Source organism: Amphibalanus amphitrite, unplaced genomic scaffold (genome assembly GCF_019059575.1).
Source record: "Amphibalanus amphitrite isolate SeventyFive unplaced genomic scaffold, NRLGWU_Aamphi_draft 000050F_arrow, whole genome shotgun sequence".
Classification (NCBI taxonomy): Eukaryota; Metazoa; Arthropoda; class Thecostraca; order Balanomorpha; family Balanidae; genus Amphibalanus; species Amphibalanus amphitrite.
The window spans coordinates 1,018,905-1,043,291 of NW_024881546.1; the positions used below are offsets into that span (position 1 = coordinate 1,018,905).

General features: G+C 50.6%; 1 protein-coding gene across 1 annotated transcript in view; it reads right to left on the minus strand.

Annotated features, from left to right (window-relative positions):
• LOC122377766 (transitional endoplasmic reticulum ATPase) overlaps positions 1–24,387 on the minus strand; it is a 25,441-nt gene continuing 1,054 nt past the window's right edge. The window contains exons 2-12 of the mRNA XM_043358167.1: positions 23,470–23,686; positions 17,867–18,006; positions 16,988–17,180; positions 15,733–15,849; positions 12,664–12,781; positions 8,265–8,812; positions 7,481–8,000; positions 7,061–7,185; positions 6,031–6,192; positions 775–929; positions 1–421 (exon numbers count right to left, since the gene is read on the minus strand). Coding sequence (XP_043214102.1) covers positions 310–421; positions 775–929; positions 6,031–6,192; positions 7,061–7,185; positions 7,481–8,000; positions 8,265–8,812; positions 12,664–12,781; positions 15,733–15,849; positions 16,988–17,180; positions 17,867–18,006; positions 23,470–23,686 — 2,407 coding nt within the window. The 3' untranslated portion in view covers positions 1–309. The remainder of the gene's footprint in view (positions 422–774; positions 930–6,030; positions 6,193–7,060; positions 7,186–7,480; positions 8,001–8,264; positions 8,813–12,663; positions 12,782–15,732; positions 15,850–16,987; positions 17,181–17,866; positions 18,007–23,469; positions 23,687–24,387) is intronic.

Here is a 24,387-nt window from a genome sequence, read left to right on the forward strand (position 1 = left end):
GGCTGCAGCCGTTTATTGAAGAACTCGTCGACACACAATGAACGTATTCCGTGTAAATGCTCTATGCACATTTCGCTCCCGCGTGTCGGCCGGCCGCCGGTATCGGTCCGTGATAGTGCCGCGCACTCTCTGGCGCCGAGCTGGCCGCGTCCGGCGGACCGCGCGGCCCGGTGTCGGCCCCCGGGCACGCCCCCACCCGCGGCCGGCGCAGACAGAGAATAACTTATGTCGCCGGTGAGCGCCGCCCGGCCCGCACCCGTGGGCTGGGCCGCGCCGGCGCGGAGGCGTCACAGCGCGCTGGCCGACAGTCTAGCTGTACAGGTCATCCTCCCCGTCGTCCTGGAAGTTGCCGCCGCCGGAGCCCTGTCCGCCAGCGCCGCCGGCCGCCGGCTGCGAGCCGCCGCCCTGGTTGGTGGGGAACCTGCCAGCGCGGGACGCACGGGGGCGTCAGACACGGGGTGAACACGGGCCGCGCACCAGCTTAGAGACACGGAATCAAGCAAGAGTAAAGCGCTGCATCGATCGACGCAATGGAAGCGATAGCGATAAATTCACCGTAAATGCACAAAGTATATAAGGCATAGCCGAAAAGTGAAGCTTGTAACGAACATAACTCACCTGAACCATTGCTCTCTTTCAATAATACATGTCAAAAGAAAAAAAATTAAATGCAATTTTTACAATTACAGATTGTCTAGTCTCCATCAGCCTATAGCTATCTGCAAGTGTGAGGTCGGGCCGTTGGTCGGACTGAAACTCTGAAATTGCACTCACCTGAAATTCTGTCCGAAGCCGCGCGACTGTTGCAGCGTCTGCGAGAACATCTCGTACTTGCGGATGTCGTTGTCGGACACGGAGCGACGCGCAAACTTCATCGCCTCCTCGAAGTGGGCCCGCGAAATCTCGGGCACCGGGTCCTCCTCCTCCATCTACCGGCGGAGCAGGGGAGAGGAAGGGAGGTCACCAGGAGTTCCAGTACGTGGCACACAGCGTGCACAGACTGAACGATCAGTTATTAATCCGCGCCGAGCGACTCGGAAAGTTGGCCGAATGACATTTCCGATCCGGCAAGTGTGCTGCTCGAACACACTCAAAGAGCGAACAGCACTTTGTCATGTCGCAAGTGCCGCGAGAAGGTCACAGATTTGTGGTAAGGCCAGATGGTCTCAAATAATTTATCATCATTGAGCACATGAGTTACATAAGCCGACTTCTATTCAGTATATGGTACCGTAGAGATGACTGCCACTGCTGCCCACTGTGAATGCCACTGCCCAGCAGGTAATGTAGCAACTTGCATGTATGTAGTAAAAATGCCCAAGGTAATATCCCAGAAAAAACTAAAATGACTGGAATCTTAGACACCCAAAAACCAGAAAACATGTTGATTAAAAACATGTACGACCGAGATCGAATATCAAGTGCCATCACCAAACCGTTAGTTGCCCATTACACAATGACAAGCAATTGAATATGTAACTTTCGTCCAGGCCCGGCGGTTAGTCCAAGCAACTGCTGAGTGAACTCAGCATGAGCTCGATCCGAAAAAGACAAAAGTGCCACTCAAATACTATAAATGTCTCTGTCCGCGTCCCGGTTGGTAAAGCGCCGGATTCCCGGAGCGGAGGCGAGAATTCGAGCCGTTCCGGCGCTCGACATGTGATACTCCTGGCAGCAATGGTGTGCAACCGGTGGCTGCAACCGCGTCACGGAGCGAACACGTCCGATACGAGCGGCGCGTTCTGCGTCCGACTGCGTTTCGCGTTTTTACACGACATTAACGCGTCCGACTGCGTTGTAGTTAAGCAATCGCGCGGTGGGCCCGTTTCACATACGCATCCAATTTCTCAAAGTAGCAGAAATTCGAACAAATGAGCATCTTTATTGGTCCACGATATAGAGTCTTAGTTTGAGCCGCAGAGCGAACCAAATGGCCTACGGGGACCATTACGCGAGGAGGGTTGAACCAGCATAACCAGGAAGGACTCAGTAAGGAGAGCTATTGGACACAATTCAGTTATCCACTTCACCCGTGCTCGGTCTGAAGCATCCCAGCGAAATCCGATTATGAGGAAGCTTTAGCCACTTGGCACACAAATACTAAAAAACAAAACAAAAAGCACACACTTCACAGTACTCGGAGCCGATGAGCTGTGGGCTATCCCGGTAAGCTACATGATGATCTCTGAGAATGAGCTGAAAGCTGCAGTCAACGTCATGGATAACAGTTCGCATGAATTATCGACATGTCTTCAGGGCTTCTTAGGCCGACTGGCTCAGTTCCGAAGCTACTCAACGCTAACACCTCTTAGAGCGTATGAGAACCGATCATCAGGTAAGAGCCATCAAACGTTCTCGTGAACGTCGAGACGCTACTGTTTTTTGCAACTGAGTTTTACAGCCTTCTTGGCGAGACGGTGTTTGCTGGAGCCTACCAGCGTCGGCGCAATTGGGCCGAAAATTGTCATTAGTTCAAACGCACTTAGCCAATTTGGCAGGTTTCGACTGCGTTCTCAGTACAAAGATAAGATGCGGGAGCAGCCGGTGATTTTCGAATCTAGCTGCCAAGTGGCACAGAAAACAGTAACCGGAAAAAGACCTAGCACTTCTTGTGGTAATTGATGTTAGCCAGACTCTATCCCACTTGAGGGATCGTCTAAAGGCTGAAACAGACTCTTTCCGCGTTCAGGAAATCGCATGCGAGAGCCTATTCAAATACGTTACTAGTATAGCGCCTTATGGGGCGACTAACGGAGCGAGCGAGAGGGTGGGCCTTGCACGTGCGAAATTGCGAGGGGGTACCTCCAACTGACTTGTGCACGGCACCCTACTAACCGGTCTTTAGCGATGTGCCGAATTTGAGCACAATCGGCCCAGCCGTTCTCGAGATCTGGAAGCGGCACCCTGCACGTGCGCACGTGCAAAATGGGTCCCAACTGACTTGTGCACGGCACCCTACTAACTGCTCCGTAACCGTGTACCTACCAAATTTGAGCGCAATCGGTCCAGCCGTTCTCGAGATCTGGAATCGACCCCTGCACGTGCGCACGTGCAGCAGCACCCCAACTCTGGCACATGGATATGCATTGCCTAGTGGGTGCCTACCTACATGCCAACTTTCAGCGCAATCGGCCAAGTAGTTACCGAGATATTGCAACAATTACAAAAGTGACACCTCTTCGTTTTGCACGTGGCACGTGCATAAGGGCTCACCTACATGCATCGGGAATAGTCCAATACTTGGTAGAAGGAATGAAGCTACCCTACAAAAATTACCGCGTGTAAATCGGTCAAGTGGTTGCTGAGATATAAGCGTCGCAAAACCGTGACCACGGCCGGCCGGCCGGCCGGCCGGCCGCTCATACTCAGAAATTTCCGTTAATCTAAGGAAAGACTCCGCTCGCTTCGCTCGCTCCGTACTAATTCTTCCCGCATTAATCGCATCCGGGAGGTGCGTGCGATTGATGCGAGCGTGCTTCCATCTATTTGAATAGGCTCTCGCATGCGATTCCCTGACCGCGGAAAGAGTCTGTTTCAGGCATAACCCGCTTACGATTGGAACCGATTACAAAATTTTGCTGAGAAATGCCTACTACAGATATGCAAGTGCTAATCGTCTTAACCCGCGCCCTGCTGGGGGGGGGGGGGTGTTTGAACACCCCCCTTGTGGTTTTTCGCGAATATCTCAAAAATGGCGGCGCGGAGCGCCGCCGTTTTTGGTACACCTTATCATACATCAATTCTACACATGTTGTGAAAATTTCAGACCAAGATCATTCAAGGTCAGGTCACCAGGTCACTTGAAGTGACCTCACCTCATAAAAACTTTCAATGTCTGTCATAGCTACACCGAGTGACCGATCCCTTTGAAACTTTCAGCGATTGCTAAGAGCAATAGCATGTACAAAATGTATATCTCAGAATTTTGATATCGATGACCTAAGGTCAGGTCAATTTTGCGACCTCCCCATTATAAGTCAATGGGAGAAAATTGAAATGCGCCTCTTTTGGATGAAAGACATTATAAACACTCCCAAACACCGAATTACAAGTGGTTTAGACACACTGAACTTGAAAATGGTGTCCGTGACCCTTGTTTATGCCCTGAGGTCATCTTAGGTCACGAATGGTATCTAACAGTTTTTCGCAAATAACTTTTGATAGAGGCATGCTAGAGCGATGAAAACGCCTTAGATGTGTTCAGCTCGACGATACGGATCGACTGACATGCAACATGACCCTTCCCGGTCAGGTCATGACCTTGACCTGAGGTCAAATTTTCAAGTTGACCTTTCAAGGTCAAGTTATAGTTCATTCGATGCGTCTTGACGAGAGGAACACGATGCCGGTAAAAGTAAGCTCGTACAAGGCTTGGGTCAAAAGTTATTGCAGAAAAACTGTTTTCGAAAAAATCGGCTATTTTTGCAGTTTTTGCCCCCTGCAGGCAAAACCGTTGACGTTAGGTCAAATCTGAGAGAATTACTCAGAAAGGGCGTTAATAGGGCTATGTAATGCGCTTTTCCGCGGCGCTGTAGCTCTATTGGTTCCCGAGTTATGCGTTGGCTTCTTGGAAATTTTCGACATTCGACCTGGAAATCGGCGAAATTTTGCCTTCAATGACCTCTGGTGACCTGGCCTTTGACCTGACCAAAAAATTGACCGAAGTGATTTCGTCATTATTTTTTACGCTCTTTCGAACGCCGCCTTCCGCGTATCGCTACGTGGCCCAGGAGCCGAGTTACAAGGGGGGGGGTGTTCAAACACCCCCCCCCCAGCAGGGCGTGGAAATCCAGGACCCCCAGCAGGGCGCGGGTTAATGGCGACCTCTCTATACCTTTCGTACTATAACTTGCTGCAGAGCTTTTCTGGGTAAGCTTATTAAGGTAAGCCCAGTGTCCAAGCGTCTGACGCTGATGAAGCCCGATGAAGTACACAAGGCAAAACACAACCCAGAGAAAGCAAACACAGAAAATATACGACAAACGAGGCAGCATATTGCGTCGTGTGACGCAGTGGGTCGAACGGCCTACTGCTGCGGACCGACGAGGGATGCGGCTGGCCGACTGCCGAGCAGCGAGGACTGAAGCTGGTCGCAGTGTCAAACGGGAGCCCTTTGGAGGCAGGCATGTGGATCGTACGAGCAACAGTCCATTTTAGCCGAGGTGCGGAACGAGTCGATAACCGCATCGATAACAGCATCACGACCAAACGACCCGTTATGATTAGTAGAACTAGACACCTTTAAAACTGGGGCCGGTGCTCCAAAAGTCTGTTTGAACGTTTGTTGGGAACTCCGAATATGTAACCAACCGCTGCACTTGTTGTTCCATGGAAGCTATACCAAAAATGATTATTCCGATTCGGGGAAGAAGAGTCAGGACCCCGACTCCGGCCGGGGAAGAAGAGTCAGGACCCCGACTCCATCACTGCCCGGGGGGGGGGGGGGGCACTGCGGGTGCAACAGACCTTTACCCGTCCAGGTTATGACGCCGGTGCCAAAGCGAACAGTGACGGCTGCTAATAATATGGGCTCGGCACGGGCCGCCGCTCTTCTCCCACTAACGAAAAGGTCAGATCAATAGCCAGTAGGTACTGTTATTGGGGGCGATCGCCAATTAATTAACGTAATAGTAAATAGGCCGGGAAAAGGCATTACTATGGCATCTTCCTACAGACGTCAACAACCAAAAATGCATGCCATAAAAGCAAATGACGTCAATCTAAACACTATTCAAACATAACAAATAATAATTGATTACTGTTATGATAAAATAATAATGATTGTAAATATCAAAGTGACATCAAAAAGGAACCGAATCAGATCTAACTGTCAAACAGAGCATGGGGAATGGACATGGTCACGCCTTTCTCAAATATTTTCTCGTGTGCTGTTGTCAGTGAGAAACCTTTCTCAAATCAAATTTCAAACAAAAACAACTGCCCCGTGTCGGGGTGAAGGACGGGACTCATCCCACCCCATACTACCCCGCGTGCCGCGTGCGGGCCCGACAGTGGCGGCGCGCCACCCACCTCCATATCCATGTCGGGGTTCTGCAGCCGCTGCCGTTCGCGCGCAATGTCCGCTTCGATCGCCTGCCGAATGGCCAGCTTGCAGGCGCGCTGACAGATCTCCGTCAGATCGGCGCCAGAGAAACCGTGCGTCATCTTGGCCATGTAGTCCAGGTCCACGTCCTGAGGGCGATGAGGGGGGGGGGCAGAGGTCAGACCGGGGGACAGAGGTCAGACCGGGGGGGACAGAGGTCAGACCGGGGGACAGAGGTCACACCCAGGAAGAAAAGGAGCGCAAAGGTCAGATCCAGTGGCGAGAGGTGAGGACATCAGTGAAGGTAAGGCACGGTGAGATTTGATGACGATGATCGTAGGTGATGGTTCCTGGCTGGATTAAAGATGAAGTGCGAGTGGTATAACGGAGCTGAGGAATCGGCATTCCTATAATAGATACTTCACAGGACACCTTAGGGCAGCCCTAAAACAGCAGGCTGACGCAAGATTTGTTGCCAAAATGGAAAACAGTCTCCGGGAGCTCGACGATAATTATTTCTGAGTTGGTGTGACACAGTACCACCACTACACGACAAACCGCTCGGAGCTAGACATTTTCCCGACTACTTTACACCAGGTGGGTAAGCAGAAAACACTAGCTATTTACGCTACCCTATTTCACCACGCTAATCTAAAACGTCTGTCCGAAATCACCCGAACTCCGGATGCGTTCTATTGAACCTAATCTCCGCCTCACACGTACCGAGCTACGACAAATGTTATGTATAGCCCGCCCAGTAGGCGAAAACATCGCCCGCCAATTAACCATCGCCTTTGATGGAGTCTCGTGAGCGCCGAGTATCGATCACCACCCACGGCCATTGAGACGAGCTCTCACCTCCCCCCCTCTCTCTCTCTCTCTCTCTCTCTCTCTCTCTCTCTCTCTCTCTCTCTCTCTCTCTCTCTCTCTCTCTCTCTCTCTCTCTCTCTCTCTCTCTCTCTCTCTCTCTCTCTCTCTCTCCCTCAGAGACCCAGGGTTAGCCGACGCGTAACATACCTTTGCGATCGGCGACTTGCGCAGGTTGGCCTTGAGAATGGAGATACGCGAGGCGTCGTCGGGCAGCGGAATGTAGATGAGCTGGTCCAGACGGCCCGGTCGCAGGATGGCGGGGTCGATGATGTCTGCGGACGGGGTCACGCCGGTCACAAAGGGTCAACTCAGCACGTGCGGCAGATTAAGAGTCAACGGCGGGACGCCAGGTAAGAGACACTTGGTTATTATAATTGTACACACTACACAAGGTAATGGGGAACAATAATGATGTAATTTCCCTCAGGTAAAGTAGAAGAGTGTCGTGTATGGGCCTGGATGAAGTGTCAAGTGTGACGTCTCTAGAACGGATGCAAATACAGCACCGTGGGCGATTCTCCTGAGGATCAGCACTCCGCCTTTCCGTCCCGTCCCGCGTCCACCCACCTGGCCGGTTAGTGGCGCCGATGATGAACACGTTCTTCTTGGAGCCCATGCCGTCCATCTCTGTGAGCACCTGGTTGATGACGCGGTCGGCCGCGCCGCCGGCGTCGCCCAGGTTGCCGCCGCGCGCCTTGGCGATCGAGTCCAGCTCGTCGAAGAAGAGCACGCAGGGCGCGGCGGCGCGGGCCTTGTCGAATACGTCACGCACGTTGGCCTCGGACTCTCCGAACCACATAGTGAGCAGCTCGGGGCCCTTGATGGAGATGAAGTTGGCCTGGCACTCGTTGGCGATGGCCTTGGCCAGCAGTGTCTTGCCGCAGCCGGGCGGCCCGTAGAAGAGCACGCCGCGCGACGGCGTCATGCCGAACTTGAGGAACTTCTCCGGGTGCTCCACAGGGTACTGAACCAGCTCCTGCAGCTCCTTCTTCACGTTCTGCAGGCCGCCGATATCGTCCCAGGAGACGTTCGGCACCTCGACCACCGTCTCGCGCAGCGCGCTAGGCGTGCTCTTGCCCATGGCGAACTGAAAACCACCAAAGACGGGCGATCAGGGGAGTCAGATACGTGACAGCACTTGTGGCTTTACTGGAAAGTAGAGACAATGAGCCACTATGAGAGTAACGATTAACATCCTACATAGATTACTAGCCATCGAAAACGCAAAATGACGTCAGTTAATCATAGCGGCTACAGGACAGTTCACGATCACACATGAATTCATATCCTCCCCCCCCCCCGTAACTCACTTATCCCTCCGCTATCCCCCGCCGCCTGCCCCGTCACTCACCCGGAAGTTTTCCATGGTGACGGCCAGCGAGCCGAGCACCTCGGCGTCGATCTGATCATCCTCCAGGTCAATCAGGTCCATCTTCTCGCGGATCTGCTGGAGCGCCGCCTCGGAGCAGAGGGCGGCCAGGTCGGCGCCCACGTGGCCGTGGCTCTCGGCGGCCACCTGCTCCAGATCCACGTCCTCGCCCAGCTTCATGTTCTTGGTGTGGATGCGCAGCACCTCCAGCCGGCCGGTGGCGTCCGGGATGCCGATGTCCACCTCGCGGTCGAAGCGGCCGAAGCGGCGCAGCGCCGGGTCGATCGAGTTGGGCCGGTTGGTGGCCGCCATGACGATCACGTGCGCGCGCTGTTTGAGCCCGTCCATCAGGGTGAGCAGCTGGGAGACGATGCGGCGCTCCACCTCGCCGTGCGTCTTCTCGCGCTTGGGCGCAATGGCGTCCAGCTCGTCGATGAAGATGATGGCCGGCGAGTTTTTCTCGGCCTCCTCGAACGCCTTGCGCAGGTTGGACTCGGACTCTCCGGCCAGCTTGCTCATGATCTCCGGTCCTGGGCGGAGGTTAAAGAGAGGTCAGTCGGGGCTCGGGATGCGTCTTTGACGTCTTTGCAGTTTTTACACACCCTTATACATAATAAAATGCGGCTTAAAACGTCCCCCCGTGACACACACCATGGTGAAGATTGCTTTTCCCTGAAGCATAATCATTAATTATTTATACCAGTAAAACGCCTTTTTAGCGAAAATCGGAGCGAGCGAGAGGGTGAGCCTTGCACGTACGAAATTTCGAGGGGGTACCTCCAACTGACTCGTGCACGGTACTCTACTAACTGGCCTCCAGCGATGTGCCGAATTTGAGCGAAATCGGTACAGCCGTTCTCGAGATCTGGAAGCACGTGCGAACTGGGTCCCAACCCAACTGACTTTTGCAAAGCACCCTACTAACCAGTCCCTACCCGTATACTAAATTTCAGCGCAATCGGTTCAGCCGTTCTCGAGATCTGAAATCGACCCCTGCACGTGCGCACGTGCAGTAGCACCCCAACTGTGGCATATGGATATGCAATGCCAAGTGGGCGCCTACCTACATACATGACAACTTCCAGCGCAATCGGCCCAGTAGTTACCGGAGATATTGCAATTCTTACAAAACTGACACCTCTTCGTTGTGCACGCAGCATGTGCATAAGAGGTCACCCACATGCATCGAGAATAGTCCAATACTTGGCAGAAGGAATGAAGCTACCGTAAACAAATTACCGCATGTAAATCGATCAAGTGGTAACTGAGATATAAGCCTCGCAAAAGCGTGACCACGGCCGGCCGGCCGCTCATACTCAGAAATTTCCGTTAATCTACGAAAGACTACGCTCGTTTCGCCCGCTCCGTTCTGACTTTCTTAACCCGCGCGGGGCTGGGGGGGGGGTAAATTTTACCCCCCCCCCTCGCGAATTTTTGCAATATCTCGAAAACGGCGGCGCACCTTTTCTTGCATCAATTTGACACGTTCCCTGAAAATTTGAGCGAAATCCCTCGGAGATTTTTTGAGAAAATGACGTTTTAATGAAGTCATGTTCGCCATTTTCGCCTCAAAAACGGCAAAATTTCAAACGCCGCTAACATCTTCATTTTTAAGGGAATCAAGACGTAACAAAAAAAGGTTATACGTGATTCTACTTTGTCTATCAAATGGCTATCTCGGTTTTTGAAAATTTTTGATTTTGGCCCTTTTTTCTAAAAAAAAACTGACTTTTTTGGGAAAATAATTATAAAATCCAAAATTTTGCGTGTATCGAAAAAAAAACGGATTAAATGTCAGAGAAGTGGCATATGTGCACCTACATACCAATTTTTAGAAGAATCGGTTCAGAAATGTGGAAGTTATTCAAAATTTTATGACGTCACGACAAACCATTTTTTGAAAAATGAATTTTTGGAAGTTCTAGACCTCGTACGGAAACAAAAATAGCACCATTCGATTTGCCGTGAAAAACTGCATCATATAGTCACCTTTATAGGCCTTAACAACCAACTTCAAAATTTGGCCTCACTTGACCCGATCTTGACCTGACCTCGACCTGAAATTCATCCAGATGTGGTCCATATCACCTATTGAGTGTGCCTATTGAATTCTAGGAATAAAATGACCCATAAAACATGTGTCGCACATGCTCTTTTCTATATTTTGTTTTTGGTGACCTGACCTGACCTGACCTTGACCTCTGAATGATATTGTATGCAAGGAATATTGTCTTGGTAGCCTAAGAACACGTTTTGGGCAATCAGTCTCAGTCCATGACTCCATTCTTCGGCAACTACGGTGCAAGGCCGATACTGTAGAAACTTTCAATTTGTACCCTTGACCTGACCTTGACCTCAAACTTTAAATTAAGTACATGTTTTTAGTTGTTCGTGAACACGAACGCCAATCTTTCGATTGGCGTTTGAATTTTCCAAATCGGACCCTTTGTTCGGGAGATAACAGGGGGGGGGGGGGTAAAATTTACCCCCCCCCCCAAGCCCCGCGCGTTCGGCTGGAGACCCCAGCCCCGCGCGGGCTAAGACACTCTGACGCCTTTAAAAGAAATTTAGTCAAGGATAGATGAATGGGATGAACTGCATTGTAAAACATATAACTATCATCTAATATCTCTGTGCAGTAGCTGGAGTTGTAGGAGGTAGGTGGCCTATATAGAAATTCAAAATATGTTCCTGTTAGTTAACACGAGCAATAAAAGAAAGAAAAAAACGTTGCGAGACCAAAAGAATCCGTATCGAAGAAAGTTTATGGTACCATGATACTTTTGGAATCGTTTTGAGAACAGGATACAGCGAAAGGGTTTCTCTACGACCCACGCATCAAAACTGAAAATATGAGCAAAGGCGCGCGACAAAGTCTGGTTTCTTATATTCTTTCTATTATTCTTATGCTACCATGGGATAATTAACTGCCCACGCACAAGTGTATTTAGCTCAGGTCCGATATGCCATAAGAAATGCCACAGAAAATGCGCTGAATAATTCGGCTCTCCTGTTTCTCCGCCATAATTTACAAACAAAACAAAAACACACGAACGAATACGTCAGCGTATCCAATTATCGTATAATCTACGTTAAAAGGTCTGTCCGTTGCCCGGGTAACATACTCATTACTCTATTTGGTAGTTGGTGGCATGAAAAAAGCGTCACTAGACGCTAAGTGAGGGTGTAGCGTTCAGCAACACGAAGACCTATTTAACCGGCCAAAAACTTTGTGAATAAGTTTTTACGCCATAATGGCACACCAAGCGCTGAGCAACTGGTAGGTTGCTTTTAATTTGTCTGTCAGGTTAAATTCTTGAAATGCATCAGTAACACTTCACGTCATAATAGAAAGGTGCAAACTGTACAAAGTCGCCGCAGGGCTCGATGATACGATCAGAAGGGAGGTAGTTTGGTAAACACAGTCCCAGCGAATACAACACGGGAGACCAGGTTTCCTCATACCATTGGTGCTGCACTGCGCAGGGAGACGGAATCTGAAGGGAATAGCATATAGCCAATGTGCCATATTTTTGCATGATAAGCGAACAATTCACCTGTCATCAGTTCCTGTCAGCCTAATGTAAAAACCGCGACAAAACGCTCTTGGTTAGCAGAGGTCGTCAAACGATTTGGCAACCGATGATTATTTGTGCTATCTGACTAAGCAGGAATGGGGCAACTGGCCTCTGATAAGCTTGGAACAACATAAGCACTCCACAACGTAATTGCGTGATGGGCCTTAACAACACGCTCTTCTCGTGATCGTAAGCAACTCGGATCAGACTCAATCGCCCCAAAGTGGTTGTTATATATCTTTTTATAGGAATCTATGCCGCCACTTTGGTGGTGGCATCACCTCAGAAATTTTACGTAGCTTTCTGACCACAGATATGGAAATATTTAGCAATCACAAGCACGTACAGATAATGGGCTCGAAAAACATTCAGACGGGTATACATTACAGCACATAACCTGTCTGCCCGACGAATGCACTCCGGGTAATATGCCACTGTAAATGCAAATAAGCGTATACCTCATCTCACCATGCGTTCACCAGGAAATTCACCGACAATATCTTACATCGGACGTTTTTGGCATTCACATTAATTGCACATTGGGAAAGAACTCTTGCAGCCACCTACTACCCAGCCGATCAATTAACCAATCTCGCCGAATCAGACACTGTCACCTACTTGGAGTGGTGACAATCGGTCAACTACACTGCTCGGAATAAAAATGACCGACTGAACACTAGTAGGCCCGCAGTCTGCCCCTCTCCCCTCTCCACAGCTTAATTCACCCCCACAGTCTTATTGAGCCCCCGCCTCCCCTCACCCACTGCCCCCCACCCAGCCCGTCCCGGCGCTCCGCCGCTCACCGTTGATGAGGAAGAAGAAGGCGCCCGTCTCGTTGGCCACCGCCCGGGCGATCAGCGTTTTACCGGTGCCCGGAGGTCCGTACAGCAGGATGCCACGCGGCGGCTTCACGCCGATCGCCTGTAACGGACAGACGTCACGCCCGGTCAGTGTCATGGGTCGGGCCTTGCACTTCTGGGTCAAGGTTAGAGGTCAGGGTCATCGGTCCAAGGTCAGGATCAGCCAAATCCTCCAGATCACAATTTTTAATCAGGAAGTGGCCCGAGCCAAGAAGACATTGCAGTTTTGAGGGCAAGAGGGCATTGCAGTTTACACCACTTTTTACAAGCAGACATATGTATATCAATATCTCAGGCAAGTGGCTCAGATCATGTGTGCCGTCAGTTAGTTGAATCGTAGTATCAGTAAATTGTGGGCTCATCAGCGGCCATTACGGGAGTGGGCAGAGACGCAGGGCGGGATGGGGAGAGGTCAGTGCCCTGCAGCCGGCCGGCCAGGCCAGGTGACGGCTGACGCACTGGGCCCCTATTTCTGTCATGATCACCGCCCCCCCCCCCTCCCCCACTTCCAGGAACCGCAGCCAGAAGCAGAAGAACCGCCCAATGGACCTAAATGAACCGGTCGGATTTCAACCGAAAATCTCGATCAGCAAGAGGCCAGCGACTTAATGAATAAATTGCTGCAAAATAGCATCCACGTATAACTGAGCATGAGCGCAACCAATACTTATCATTCATAGAGTACGGTATCTGTGATCGTAGAGAGTGTTTGAAGTGAGATCGGGTGTGGGTGGGCATCTCGGCGGGATGCGTCGGTGGAAGTTTCCGAATATACCTACTCTGGATTCCACGCGTGCGCCGCTTGTGTAACGCAGCCGTCCAATGGAATGATCCCAGATTGAGAAATACTGGCAAAGAGCACGCATGTGTCTAGTTCGATGTGATTGAAAACTGTCCGGTGGAATCTATTGGCTACATTAGTTCGTCAGAAGACAAAGCTCTTCTTTTGACTGAGCTAAATTGATTTTGAAAGCACCTCCGCAGCATCAGCGGACAATATTTGTTCATGTGATTGTGCATATTCACCCCGAACTAGGGATGGAGACGCCCTACACATTGTTCAGATACGCTCAGTGTTCACACACATTCAGAGGCGATATTGTGAGCTACGGATGGTGTCAGTTGGGGCGGACAAGTTGTGGCCGTGCCGGCGGTCATACCCCTTCAACTGTCGTGGGTGGAGTCGGAACACCGGGCCGTCCGCTGAGCGACTAGCAAACGGTGAAATGAAGCTAACGCTTCTCCTGAAGATTCGCAATAGAAATAATGTGACTTATTGAGACATTCACGCGCACTGTTTCGTGGAAAAGACAAAACGTCTGCAAACAGCGCTTTGGGGATCATTTCCCGAGCGAATAATTGTATGGTATTGCATGCAGTGCTGGTATGAAACGCCCTATTATCACAGTAATCGCTGGTACTCAGCACAGCATATGTCTCAGCTACTGCACACGGGCTTGGATGGAGCGCCCGGCCGGGTCATAACGCCAATACACCACGGGAATAGCTGGTGTTCAAGCTAGCCCGGGGAGCGATCAGGCATTACTGCCAATTATTGCCCTAATATCTGAGGCTGAAATGACTAGTACAATAATGATGACGATGGTATCAAGTAGCACCAAGGTTATTAGAGATCAGCGAGGCAGCTCGGCAGTACAAGGACCCAGTATTATTATCGTTCCACTGCCGTCATCTAGTAGTGCAGCTGTGATGCCTACTAAGATTATGTAACATGCATACGCGCAGATATACAGAAGGCTACAGGTAGTTGCAATTCTTACGACTGGAGCATTCCATGCATTAAAACTTTTGCCAGCATTCACATTGGATATTGCCGGCGAGCGCTGACGTAGTCACCAACTCGGCAGCTCGTAGCGAAATTGGGTCTGCTATTAAAAAAAAAAACATTGATGCTTAACGCCCCATTGTTTTTAGATTTTAGGCCTTGACGGCGCAGTTGCAAACGCGATGGTTCGGGGTTCGGGAGGACCCAGGTTCGATTCCCGATGCTGCCTGTTCGCCGGACTGTCGTACCCAGCTACACCACCCGCAGCGAGGTAGGCCCTCCCCGTCTTTCGTGCCTTTCCCTATTTCGTAGCCTAGTGAAGGAGGAAAAGAAGTCCTCCAGTGCTAAGTCAAAATTGGTGAGGCATTCCAAAACAATAGATACCGGACATCTACTAAAGGCATTCCCAAAGAAGGAACGGTAAAATGAGAACGATCCCACGGACGACACTTTCAACACAATTGAACACCATGTGCTGCAGCAGACATTTCGAAGGGCCTCTCCGTTCCGTCGTTTCCATCCTCAGGATACTGAAATCCTTCTCCTCCACGCCGAAACCCCCACTCCGGGCTGGACAGGCACCTTTGTCTCATGCGGGCTGCTCCCTTGGAGCGGCACCGCTGCTCCCGAGGAAGCGCACCTCGTAGCCGGGTACAAAGAGTGCTTGGGGTGCTGGTCGGCCTGTCCATTCGGACGGGCTCAGCCCCGGCAACTCTCTAGGGTGTCTGCCCAGACCAATGTCTCCCCTAATTCCTATCATCCTTCCGGCTCTGAAATGGTCTTGTCAGACCGAAAGGGCCTAACCCAACAAAATAAAACAAAAAATCAAAAAAAAAAATCGAAAGGACTCGATATTTTTCTTCTTCTTCCAGGACCTTCATCGACCAGGGTTAGGCTGCTGCATACGCGAGCGCCGTGATGCGTTCACTAACCACGCACGACTTTTCCACTTCTGGTAATGAAAGCTGTTTGGTCTGGGAATCAAATAACCTGTACCCAACGCCAGACGCCCGTCACTGCCTCCTACGCAGAATTCCTTGACGTCAGTGCACATGTCGATCTTCTGAAACCCGTTTTGTTTTCTTATTTTTATCAACATTTCCGGCATTATATCCTGTAATAAAGCCCTAGGAGCACAGTATACAAAAAGTGGAAATGTATCGCAAAAAAGGCTTTGTCACAATCACGGCTAGGCTGGCTGGACGTGTTGTCGCCAGGGCCCTTACCTTGAAGAGGCTGGGGTGTCGCAGAGGCAGCTCCACCATCTCTTTGATCTGCGCCAGCTGCTTCCGGCAGCCGCCGATGTCGTCATAGCCGACCTCGTTCAGCGCCTCCTCCTCCTCCTGGGGAGAACGGGCGGCGGGGGTCAGTGATGACCTCGGGTCAACGGTTGGCACTCTGCAGGGGTCAGGGGTCAGTGATGACCTCGGGGTCAGCGAGCGGCGGGGGTCGGCGATGACCTTGGGTCAGCGGTCGGCGGGGTCAGGGGTCAGTGATGGCCTCGGGTCAGCGGTCAGCGGGGGTCAGGGGTCAATGATGACCTCGGGTCAGCGGGTGGCTGGGGTCAGGGGTCAGTGATGACCTCGGCTCAGCGGTCGGCGGGGTCAGGGGTCAGTGATGACCTCGGGTCAGCGGTCGGCGGGGGCAGGGGTCAGGGGTCAGTGATGTCCTTGGGTCAGCGGGCGACGGGGGTCAGTGCTCACTGCTCAGGTCACCGGTCAACGGAGGTCGCCAAAGGCCGAACCAGGGACCGGCGACCGGCTAGCGACCAGTGCTCCAGTCAGCAGTCACCAGAGGTTACCAGAGGTCACCAGAGGTCACCAGAGGCGGAGCCCGCACCCGGCGATCAGCCAGCGATCACGGGTCGGCAGTCGGACGGTGTTACCATCCGGTAGTGAAGTCCGGCTCATCAGCGAGCCCATGAAGTGACTTATGGCGTCAAGCGCACTCAAGTTGTTCAACAGCACATTGAGTATTGTTGCTATTTGATTATTAAATGAAACAGTACTCATGTCCGACTGCTACTTACCTTCATACCTAGGAATTACTGGGGATCGAAAGCCGCACAACATCCACTTACGCCGATCAAGAGCTCTCGCAACGGTAAGTGCAACAAAACATAAGCATTAGGCATGAAGTGTGGAGCTGTGAGTCAATATTTTCTCGCCATTGTGTATCCGCAGTCGTGGCATCACAGCACGCAAAGCTTACTGATGTGATCGTTCGAGATGAAGGATAGCTTCCTTCACTGAATGGCGATAGACAGGTGCAATCCTTCTTATCGCGAGGAAGAGGGATCCCAATCACCTCAGACTGCGCGCCTGCCGCCTATATTGTGAGTTACACTCCTACCAAACCCGGCATTTGAACGCGATTGCGGAGCCCGTATTCCTGACAGGCCTGCACACACCAGTGCCTTCTGGCGCCCCGCACCACAACCTCAGCTTCTCCCGTCCGCCGATAGGTGTCGCCCGCTCTCACCTCGCGTCGGATTGGCTCTCCCTCGCAGTGGATGACCGTGTCGGGCGCGACGATGCAGTACGGCTGCGGATCCGTGTCGACCACCTTGAACTCGACGGCGCGCAGGCCGCCGCGCACCAGGAACAGGTCGCCCTTGTGGATCGGCCGGTACGCCTCCAGGAAGTACTGCTTCAGGTAGACGTCGAACAGGTTTCTGCCGGAGGGGGAGATGTGGGGGAGGGGAGGGGGTGATGATACGATACGGTGACAGGTGGTGAACATGAAACAGACACGGAGCGTCGGGTGTCACCGGGACACGCCACGGGCTGTTGTGACTGGTGATCCAGTGCTGTATTAGGCCCCGAGTGTTTAGCTTATGCCGAGATCGGCAGGTCACAGAACAACAGACTGGACAAAGCCATGGAGTTATCATGCATCGAAACGTAACCGTTCTCCTAACTCTGGACAGCGTAGGTCAGACGTTATAATCCAAAGGTGCGGCCGGCGACAGCACCGTTATCCCACAACACAGCATGTGTTCACTCGTAAGCACATAAAACCTCATCCAAAAAACAATTCACGAGAAACAAAACGGCTGTGGCTGGACTAGTCAAATCAAAGAACACGAGTACCACCCAAGACAACATATAAGATAACCAACCACATAAGCCACCGCCTCACAAGTCATCCACTAAATTCCTCGAGCTCGTATCCATCATTCAGTTCTCTCCGGACACTCAACACTCAACAGCCAAGACACTCGCCCGTCCAGGACACTCATCCTCCCCGGGCACTCACCCGTCCAGGACACTCATCCTCCCCGGGCACTCACCCGTCCAGGACACTCATCCTCCCCGGGCACTCACCCAGTCAGGACACTCACCCTCCCCGGGCACTCACCCGGTCAGTCCCTCGACCGTGTCGTCGATGGGCAGAATGTGGACACGCTTTCCGTACTTGACGTCCGGGCACGGCTGGATGGACACCACGTCACCCAGACGTACGCGTAGGTTGTTCCGCACCACGCGGTTCATGCGCACCTGGCGGCAGAGAACATTAGGTCAGTGACAGTGACAGAGGTCAGTGACAGGCCAGCGACATAACAGAGTTCAGTGACACAGGTCAGTGTCACTTGTCACTTGTCAGTGACCGAGGACAGAGGTACGCAACTGAGGGATAGTGACAGCGGTCAGTGTCAGTGACATAGGTCAGGCACGGAGGTCAGTGGCAGTATCAGAGGTCAGTGAAAGTTCAGTGACATTTGTCAACGTCAGTGAGAGATCAGTGTCGGTGAGAGGTCAGTGTCAGTGACATAGTTCTGCGACATAGGTTAGTGTCAGTGACAGTGACAGAGGACAGTGTCAGTGTCAGTGGCATAGTTAATTGACAGAGGTAGCGACAGCGACAGAGGTCATTGACAGAGGTAGCGACAGTGGTCAGTGACATTGTCAGTGGCAGAGGTCAGTGTCAGTGACAGAGGTCAGTGAATGTCACAGACGCCAGGACGTCACGACACCAAAGTACAGAGCCACTACCAGAGGCAGTGAAACATAATGCATCTTACGTAACGCGGTCAAGCGCAGGCCAGGGCCCAATCTTATAATGGGAGCGCTATTCTTTTCACGGCATCTGGGCCCTGTTTCACCGGTGAAACATCAAAAAAGGGGCTGGTTTTACTGCGGCAACTGATGAGCCCTCGTCATAAGCACCGGTGGATCCAGCCATTTCCAAATGGAGGGGCCAAAACCGGTCACTCTTTCAGGTCTCCGTGATGGTTTCCGAGGTGCACCGAGTATCCCGCCCCTTCCACTAAAAAGAAATCTTCCCGGGATAAGTTTATTCCACGTCAGGGCTGCGGTTGTCCGTAACGTATCGAGACGCGTCAGACGTTTTTACGCGCCCTCCCTCTTACTCTGCATCGTGAGCGACGTAGCGACACACGGTAAGAGGCTTTTGTAAAAAAAGTTTTAAAAAATCATGGAAATATACTTCGGCCAGGGCAAATGTTAGGTCTCCGAAAGTCATGAGGATAGAATTTTCCGGTTTTGACATGCTCGGATTTATCGGTTTTGGAATTACGTTTACTAATTTATCTTACAGATATGTCTGTCATCTGTTGTGAATGGCGGTCCTTAGGAGATTTTTAAGCACCAAGTTCTTTCGGAAAGGAGGTGCCAAATAACACTTTCGCCGCCCCTAGGCCAGACTTTGACCGGTTGCTCCCCCCCCCCCCTTTGGATCCGCCATTGGTTATGAGCGCTCGCGATGTTTCAAAGTCTGGTTTCGACTTGCCGTCAATGTTACCGCGAGTGATTGTTTCGTTTCGCCCAAGGCCGTATAAGATGTTTCGCCATTCCTTATCGCATGCGGGGCCGGCCGGGATCACGAGGCTGTTATTGACACTCAGCTCCCATCCCCTCGGAAATTATCTGATTAGGGTACTGGAGGGGTCTCCCCGCTTCATCTCACCCCACAGTCCCCCCCCACCCCCACTCCCCCACCCCCCACCCTACCCCAGCAGGGGGCTCGGGGTACACCCGTCACTGCTGAAAATGGACGCGGCGACCTTTGTGTCGGTTTGGTGGACAGGACAGCGATATATGGGATAGAGCATAGGAAATTATTGTGAAACGTACCGACCGGGTCTACCGTAACGGTATTTTGCGCAATGAGCTATGAGCATTGAGTAGCTAGCAGCGACTCGGAAATGTGTTAAGCAGTTCCAGATCTGTTCTCGTCACTCGTCAGGACCAAGTTCTTTTTTCCAGTTCCGGTTTTTTCATCTTGATTTTAGTATCTTGGTATTGTAGGCATGATGACGATTTGGTGCCGTTTTCTGAACCTTGTACGGTGCTTGCGACTGTCAATGAAGATTAGCTAGCCACTACTTGTTTTCTTAAATGACATGTGATGGCGCTTTTGTGTGTCATCAGCCTTATGTTCATGTGTCGTTGCGCTCATATGTATTATTGAATTTCTGCCGGTATGCCGGCGTCCCGTCAGCGTGACAACTTTAATTCAATATACCCTGACTTTATACGAAATTTGAATTCGCTCTCATTTCGCAATAAACAATGGCGTCAAGAACAGCAAGGTTACTTCGCTTCTATTACCCCTGATGTGCCGAATCTTTAAATGCCATGGAACGAATTTGGCAGCACCGGCTGAAGTCAAGCTGCAGAAAACAGCTATTAATTGCTAAATGAATTTATCCATTTCAGTCCATCATATGTACCTATATTGACTGCCCCCCAAAATCGTTTCATTGACTCGGTTACGCATTTGGTAACAATGTAACTAGAAATTAGAATCACCGTAATTGATACCAAGGCCCTGTTTCACCGGTGATAGTAGCACGCTGCTATCAAATTGCGCCAGCTGATGTAACGTGATAACGTCACACTAATGACGTTTCGTGTAAAGGCCGCCCCACACTGGACCTCGCATGCGGGTTGCGAGTTTTTGGTTTTTCGGGTTTCTTTCAAAGCAAATAATACAATCTAAGCTGAGTGACCCACAATACCATGTAACAAGCGAGTCTGCATGTTTTTAGCATGCGAGCCAACTTGCCTCGCATTCCAAAAGTTGATTTTGTGTCAACTTTCGATTTTCCTCGCTGCGAGGTCTGCAAGTTCTGAGATGTTTGCGGGTTTTTCGTTGCAGTCGAATTTTGGTTGGTTGCGCTGGTATTGCGACTATATGTAGTTTTCTGAAGGTGTACCGGCTTCACTGCATTCATGAAGTTACCTTAACCCTCGCCCGCACATGGGGGGGGGGGGGTGGTTGCCACCCCCCCCCCAGGCAGTCTTTCTGCTCTGCACTCAACATTTTTAGAGCTAGAAGGCTGATTTTTCGTATAGCTGCTCGTCTATCCTTTCTTGATGTCCACTGAAAATTTCAAGTTTCTGTGATTTTTGGTTTCGGAGATATGACCTTGTTTTTCAGGTCATGTCATGACCCAAATGGCCAATTCTCAACATCTTGCGTTTGCCATGGGCCTTGTGAGCTTTTGACACCCTGATTTCGGCCTTTTTTGCCAGTCTTACCTCCCACCTATCATGGAACATGTTGTTCGACGATGTACAGGGGTCAAGGTCAGGGTCAAGGTCAACCTAGGTCATCTAAGATAATTGCGTTTTAGGCAAGCTGAATTTACTTTTTGTGAAGTTTTTTGACTGCATTTTTGGTAAAAGCTTCTCAGATCATGATTTCATGTGATATGGACCCAAAAACAATCGGTGCACACATCAGTATACACACAGACACACACAGACATACAAACACAAATAATTGACCTTGACCTAACTTGACCTGAAATGACCTCAGCAGCAAAATTATGGTCGGATACTGTGACAAAGAGGTTCTAGCTGGATTGGCACCAGAAAACAGCATCGTCATCGGTATTTGATAAGCAGCGCACTTGATATCCAACGGTGACCCAAAACAGCAACATTTTTTAGTTTGACCTGACCTGGAAGGTCAATGACTGACCTGAGAAGGTAAAACTGGGTATCATTGGATTCGTCTCTTCCCAAAGAATCTTTTTGGTCTTTACTGCTAAGCTCTATCTCCAACAGGAACGAAATGGCGTGGGGGGGGGGGTGGCAACCACCCCCCCCCCCATGTGCGTTCTAGGATGGGAAAATGGCATGTGCGGGCGAGGGTTAAGGGAACGGTCTAATCACTCTATGAATTAGTATTATGCCCGCACACTCAAAACCCGCAAACTCGCAACCCGCATGCGAGGTCCAGTGTGGGGCGGCCTTAACCCGCGCCCTGCTGGGGGGGGGGGGGGTGTTTGAACACCCCCCCCCCTTGTGGTTTTTCGCGAATATCTCAAAAACGGCGGCGTGGAGCGCCGCCGTTTTTGGTACACCTTATCATACATCAATTCTACACATGTTGTGAAAATTTCAGACCAAGGTCATTCAAGGTCAGGTCACCAGGTCACTTGAAGTGACCTCACCTCATAAAAAGTTTCAATGTCTGTCATAGCTACACCGAGTGACCGATCGCTTTGAAACTTTCAGCGATTGCTAAGAGCAATAGCATGTACAAAATGTATATCTCAGAATTTTGATATCGATGACCTAAGGTCAGGTCAATTTTGCGGCCTCCCCATTATAAGTCAATGGGAGAAAATTGAAATGCGCCTCTTTTGGACAAAAGACATTATAAACACTCCCAAACACCGAATTACAAGTGGTTTAGACACACTGAACATGAAAATGGTGTCCGTGACCCTTGTTTATGCCCTGAGGTCATCTTAGGTCACGAATGGTATCTAACAGTTTTTCGCAAATAACTTTTGATAGAGGCGTGCTAAAGCGATGAAAACGCCTTAGATGTTTTCAGCTCGACGATACGGATCGACTGATATGCAACATGACCCTTTCCGGTCAGGTCATGACCTTGACCTGAGGTCAAATTTTCAAGTTGACCTTTCAAGGTCAAGTTATAGTTCATTCGATGCGTCTTGACGAGAGGAACACAATGCCGGTAAAAGTAAGCTCGTACAAGGCTTGGGTCAAAAGTTATTGCAGAAAAACTGTTTCCGAAAAAATCGGCTATTTTTGCAGTTTTTGCCCCCTGCAGGCAAAACCGTTGACGTTAGGTCAAATCTGAGAGAATTACTCAGAAAGGGCTTTAATAGGGCTATCGAATGCGCTTTTCCGCGGCGCTGTAGCTCTATTGGTTCTCGAGTTATGCGTTGGCTTCTTGGAAATTTTCGACATTCGACCTGGAAATCGGCGAAATTTTGCCTTCAATGACGTCTGGTGACCTGACCTTTGACCTGACCAAAAAATTGACCGAAGTGATTTCGTCATTATTTTTGACGCTCTTTCGAACGCCGCCTTCTGCGTATCGCTACGTGGCCCAGGAGCCGAGTTACAAGGGGGGGGGGGGTGTTCAAACACCCCCCCCCCAGCAGGGCGTGGAAATCCAGGACCCCCAGCCGGGCGCGGGTTAATCCGTGAGCCTTTCCATAGCTGCGTTTGGAACAGAGCTGCTGTCTCGTTGAATGCGTTTGATACATTTGTTTGATCGCACGCCCGTGAAGATGTTAGCAGCAATATTTGATGACATCACACATATTGACGACTTCATAGTTTGTTGATGTTTCCATGGAAACCCAAATTGACACGTGTAATAGCAGCACGCTGCTATTACACGTGTAATAACCTGGCATTATGCAAGCCAGGTTATAATTAGTAGAACATCGTAACTCTGAATCGTATTGCTTTTGCTTACTGTCGACAGAAAGGGCAAACAAAAACGTCGGTGGCCAAAGGGTGTTGTCTTGTCGAAGTTGGGTCTCGATGCGATCTTGGCATGCAGCAACTGGCAGAAGTATATGTATAGCTTAACAAAGTGGCACATTCAAGCCTTCAAGGCCCATGTAGTGCCCCTAATAAGCAGAAAGAGAAGAAAACCTCCCAAAGAACCAACGGTGGATAAAAACACGCCACACGAAAACACACCGACGCTGAGCCCGAACTTACCTTATCATTGGCGACGGTGTCGTCGGCGAGCACGATGCAGACGGTCTCCTTGCGCTTTTTGCCCTTGAGGAGGACGGTGTCACCGCGGAACAGCTGCAGCTCGTCCATCTTGGCCTGCGACAGCGCCACCACCGAGTTGTCGTCGCTGGCGGCCTCGTCCACCAGCAGCCGGTTGGGCCGCTCCTTCTTACGCAGGATCGCCGTCGCCAGGTCCTCGCTGCGGGCAGGGGTCGGCGCGACGTCACACAACAGCCCCTGCATCTCACCTTGGGGAAGTTGGTCAACTTTTGGCAGTAACTCATCAGCTGGAAACAGCGCATATTTTCCAGAGCCATAAAAATGAAGTGGTTCCAAATGGAAGAGCTATCAATTGATATAAATTAAAGTGAAGTGAGGGATGGAAGGCAACAATTAAAACAAATGACATGGGAATATGTAACACATTTTTAATCTTCACCCAAACATCTGGCAGACTTGGTGGTGGTGTGGCACTGGCTCTAAGTAATTAGGGCAATGCATAACTGCTGTGCTAGCACATCTTTGTCTGGGTCAATGATGCACAGGGCCAGGGGACACAATGGGGTCAGTCAGGGAATAATTCACCATCTATTGCCTTTTACATACATTAAAAGTGCAGATCATTAGCTAATCTCTGCATTTTATGGTTAACAACTCATAAGTCTTGTCTGGCATGGTCCAATGTATATTTCCAGCCTAGTTGATATGGGCTAATGTATAATTGATCACTCTAGCTGTGTAGCTCATCCACACTTTTGCCACTTTGTGGTTGCAGTAGGGTCAGTAGTGGCATCACTGACCCTACTGGCCTTGTGTAGCCCATTTATCATTTTCCTGGACAACAATGGGTATTTGTAGGGATGAAGTCCGGTTGGTAAGTTGGTAGGATTGTAGGTTGGT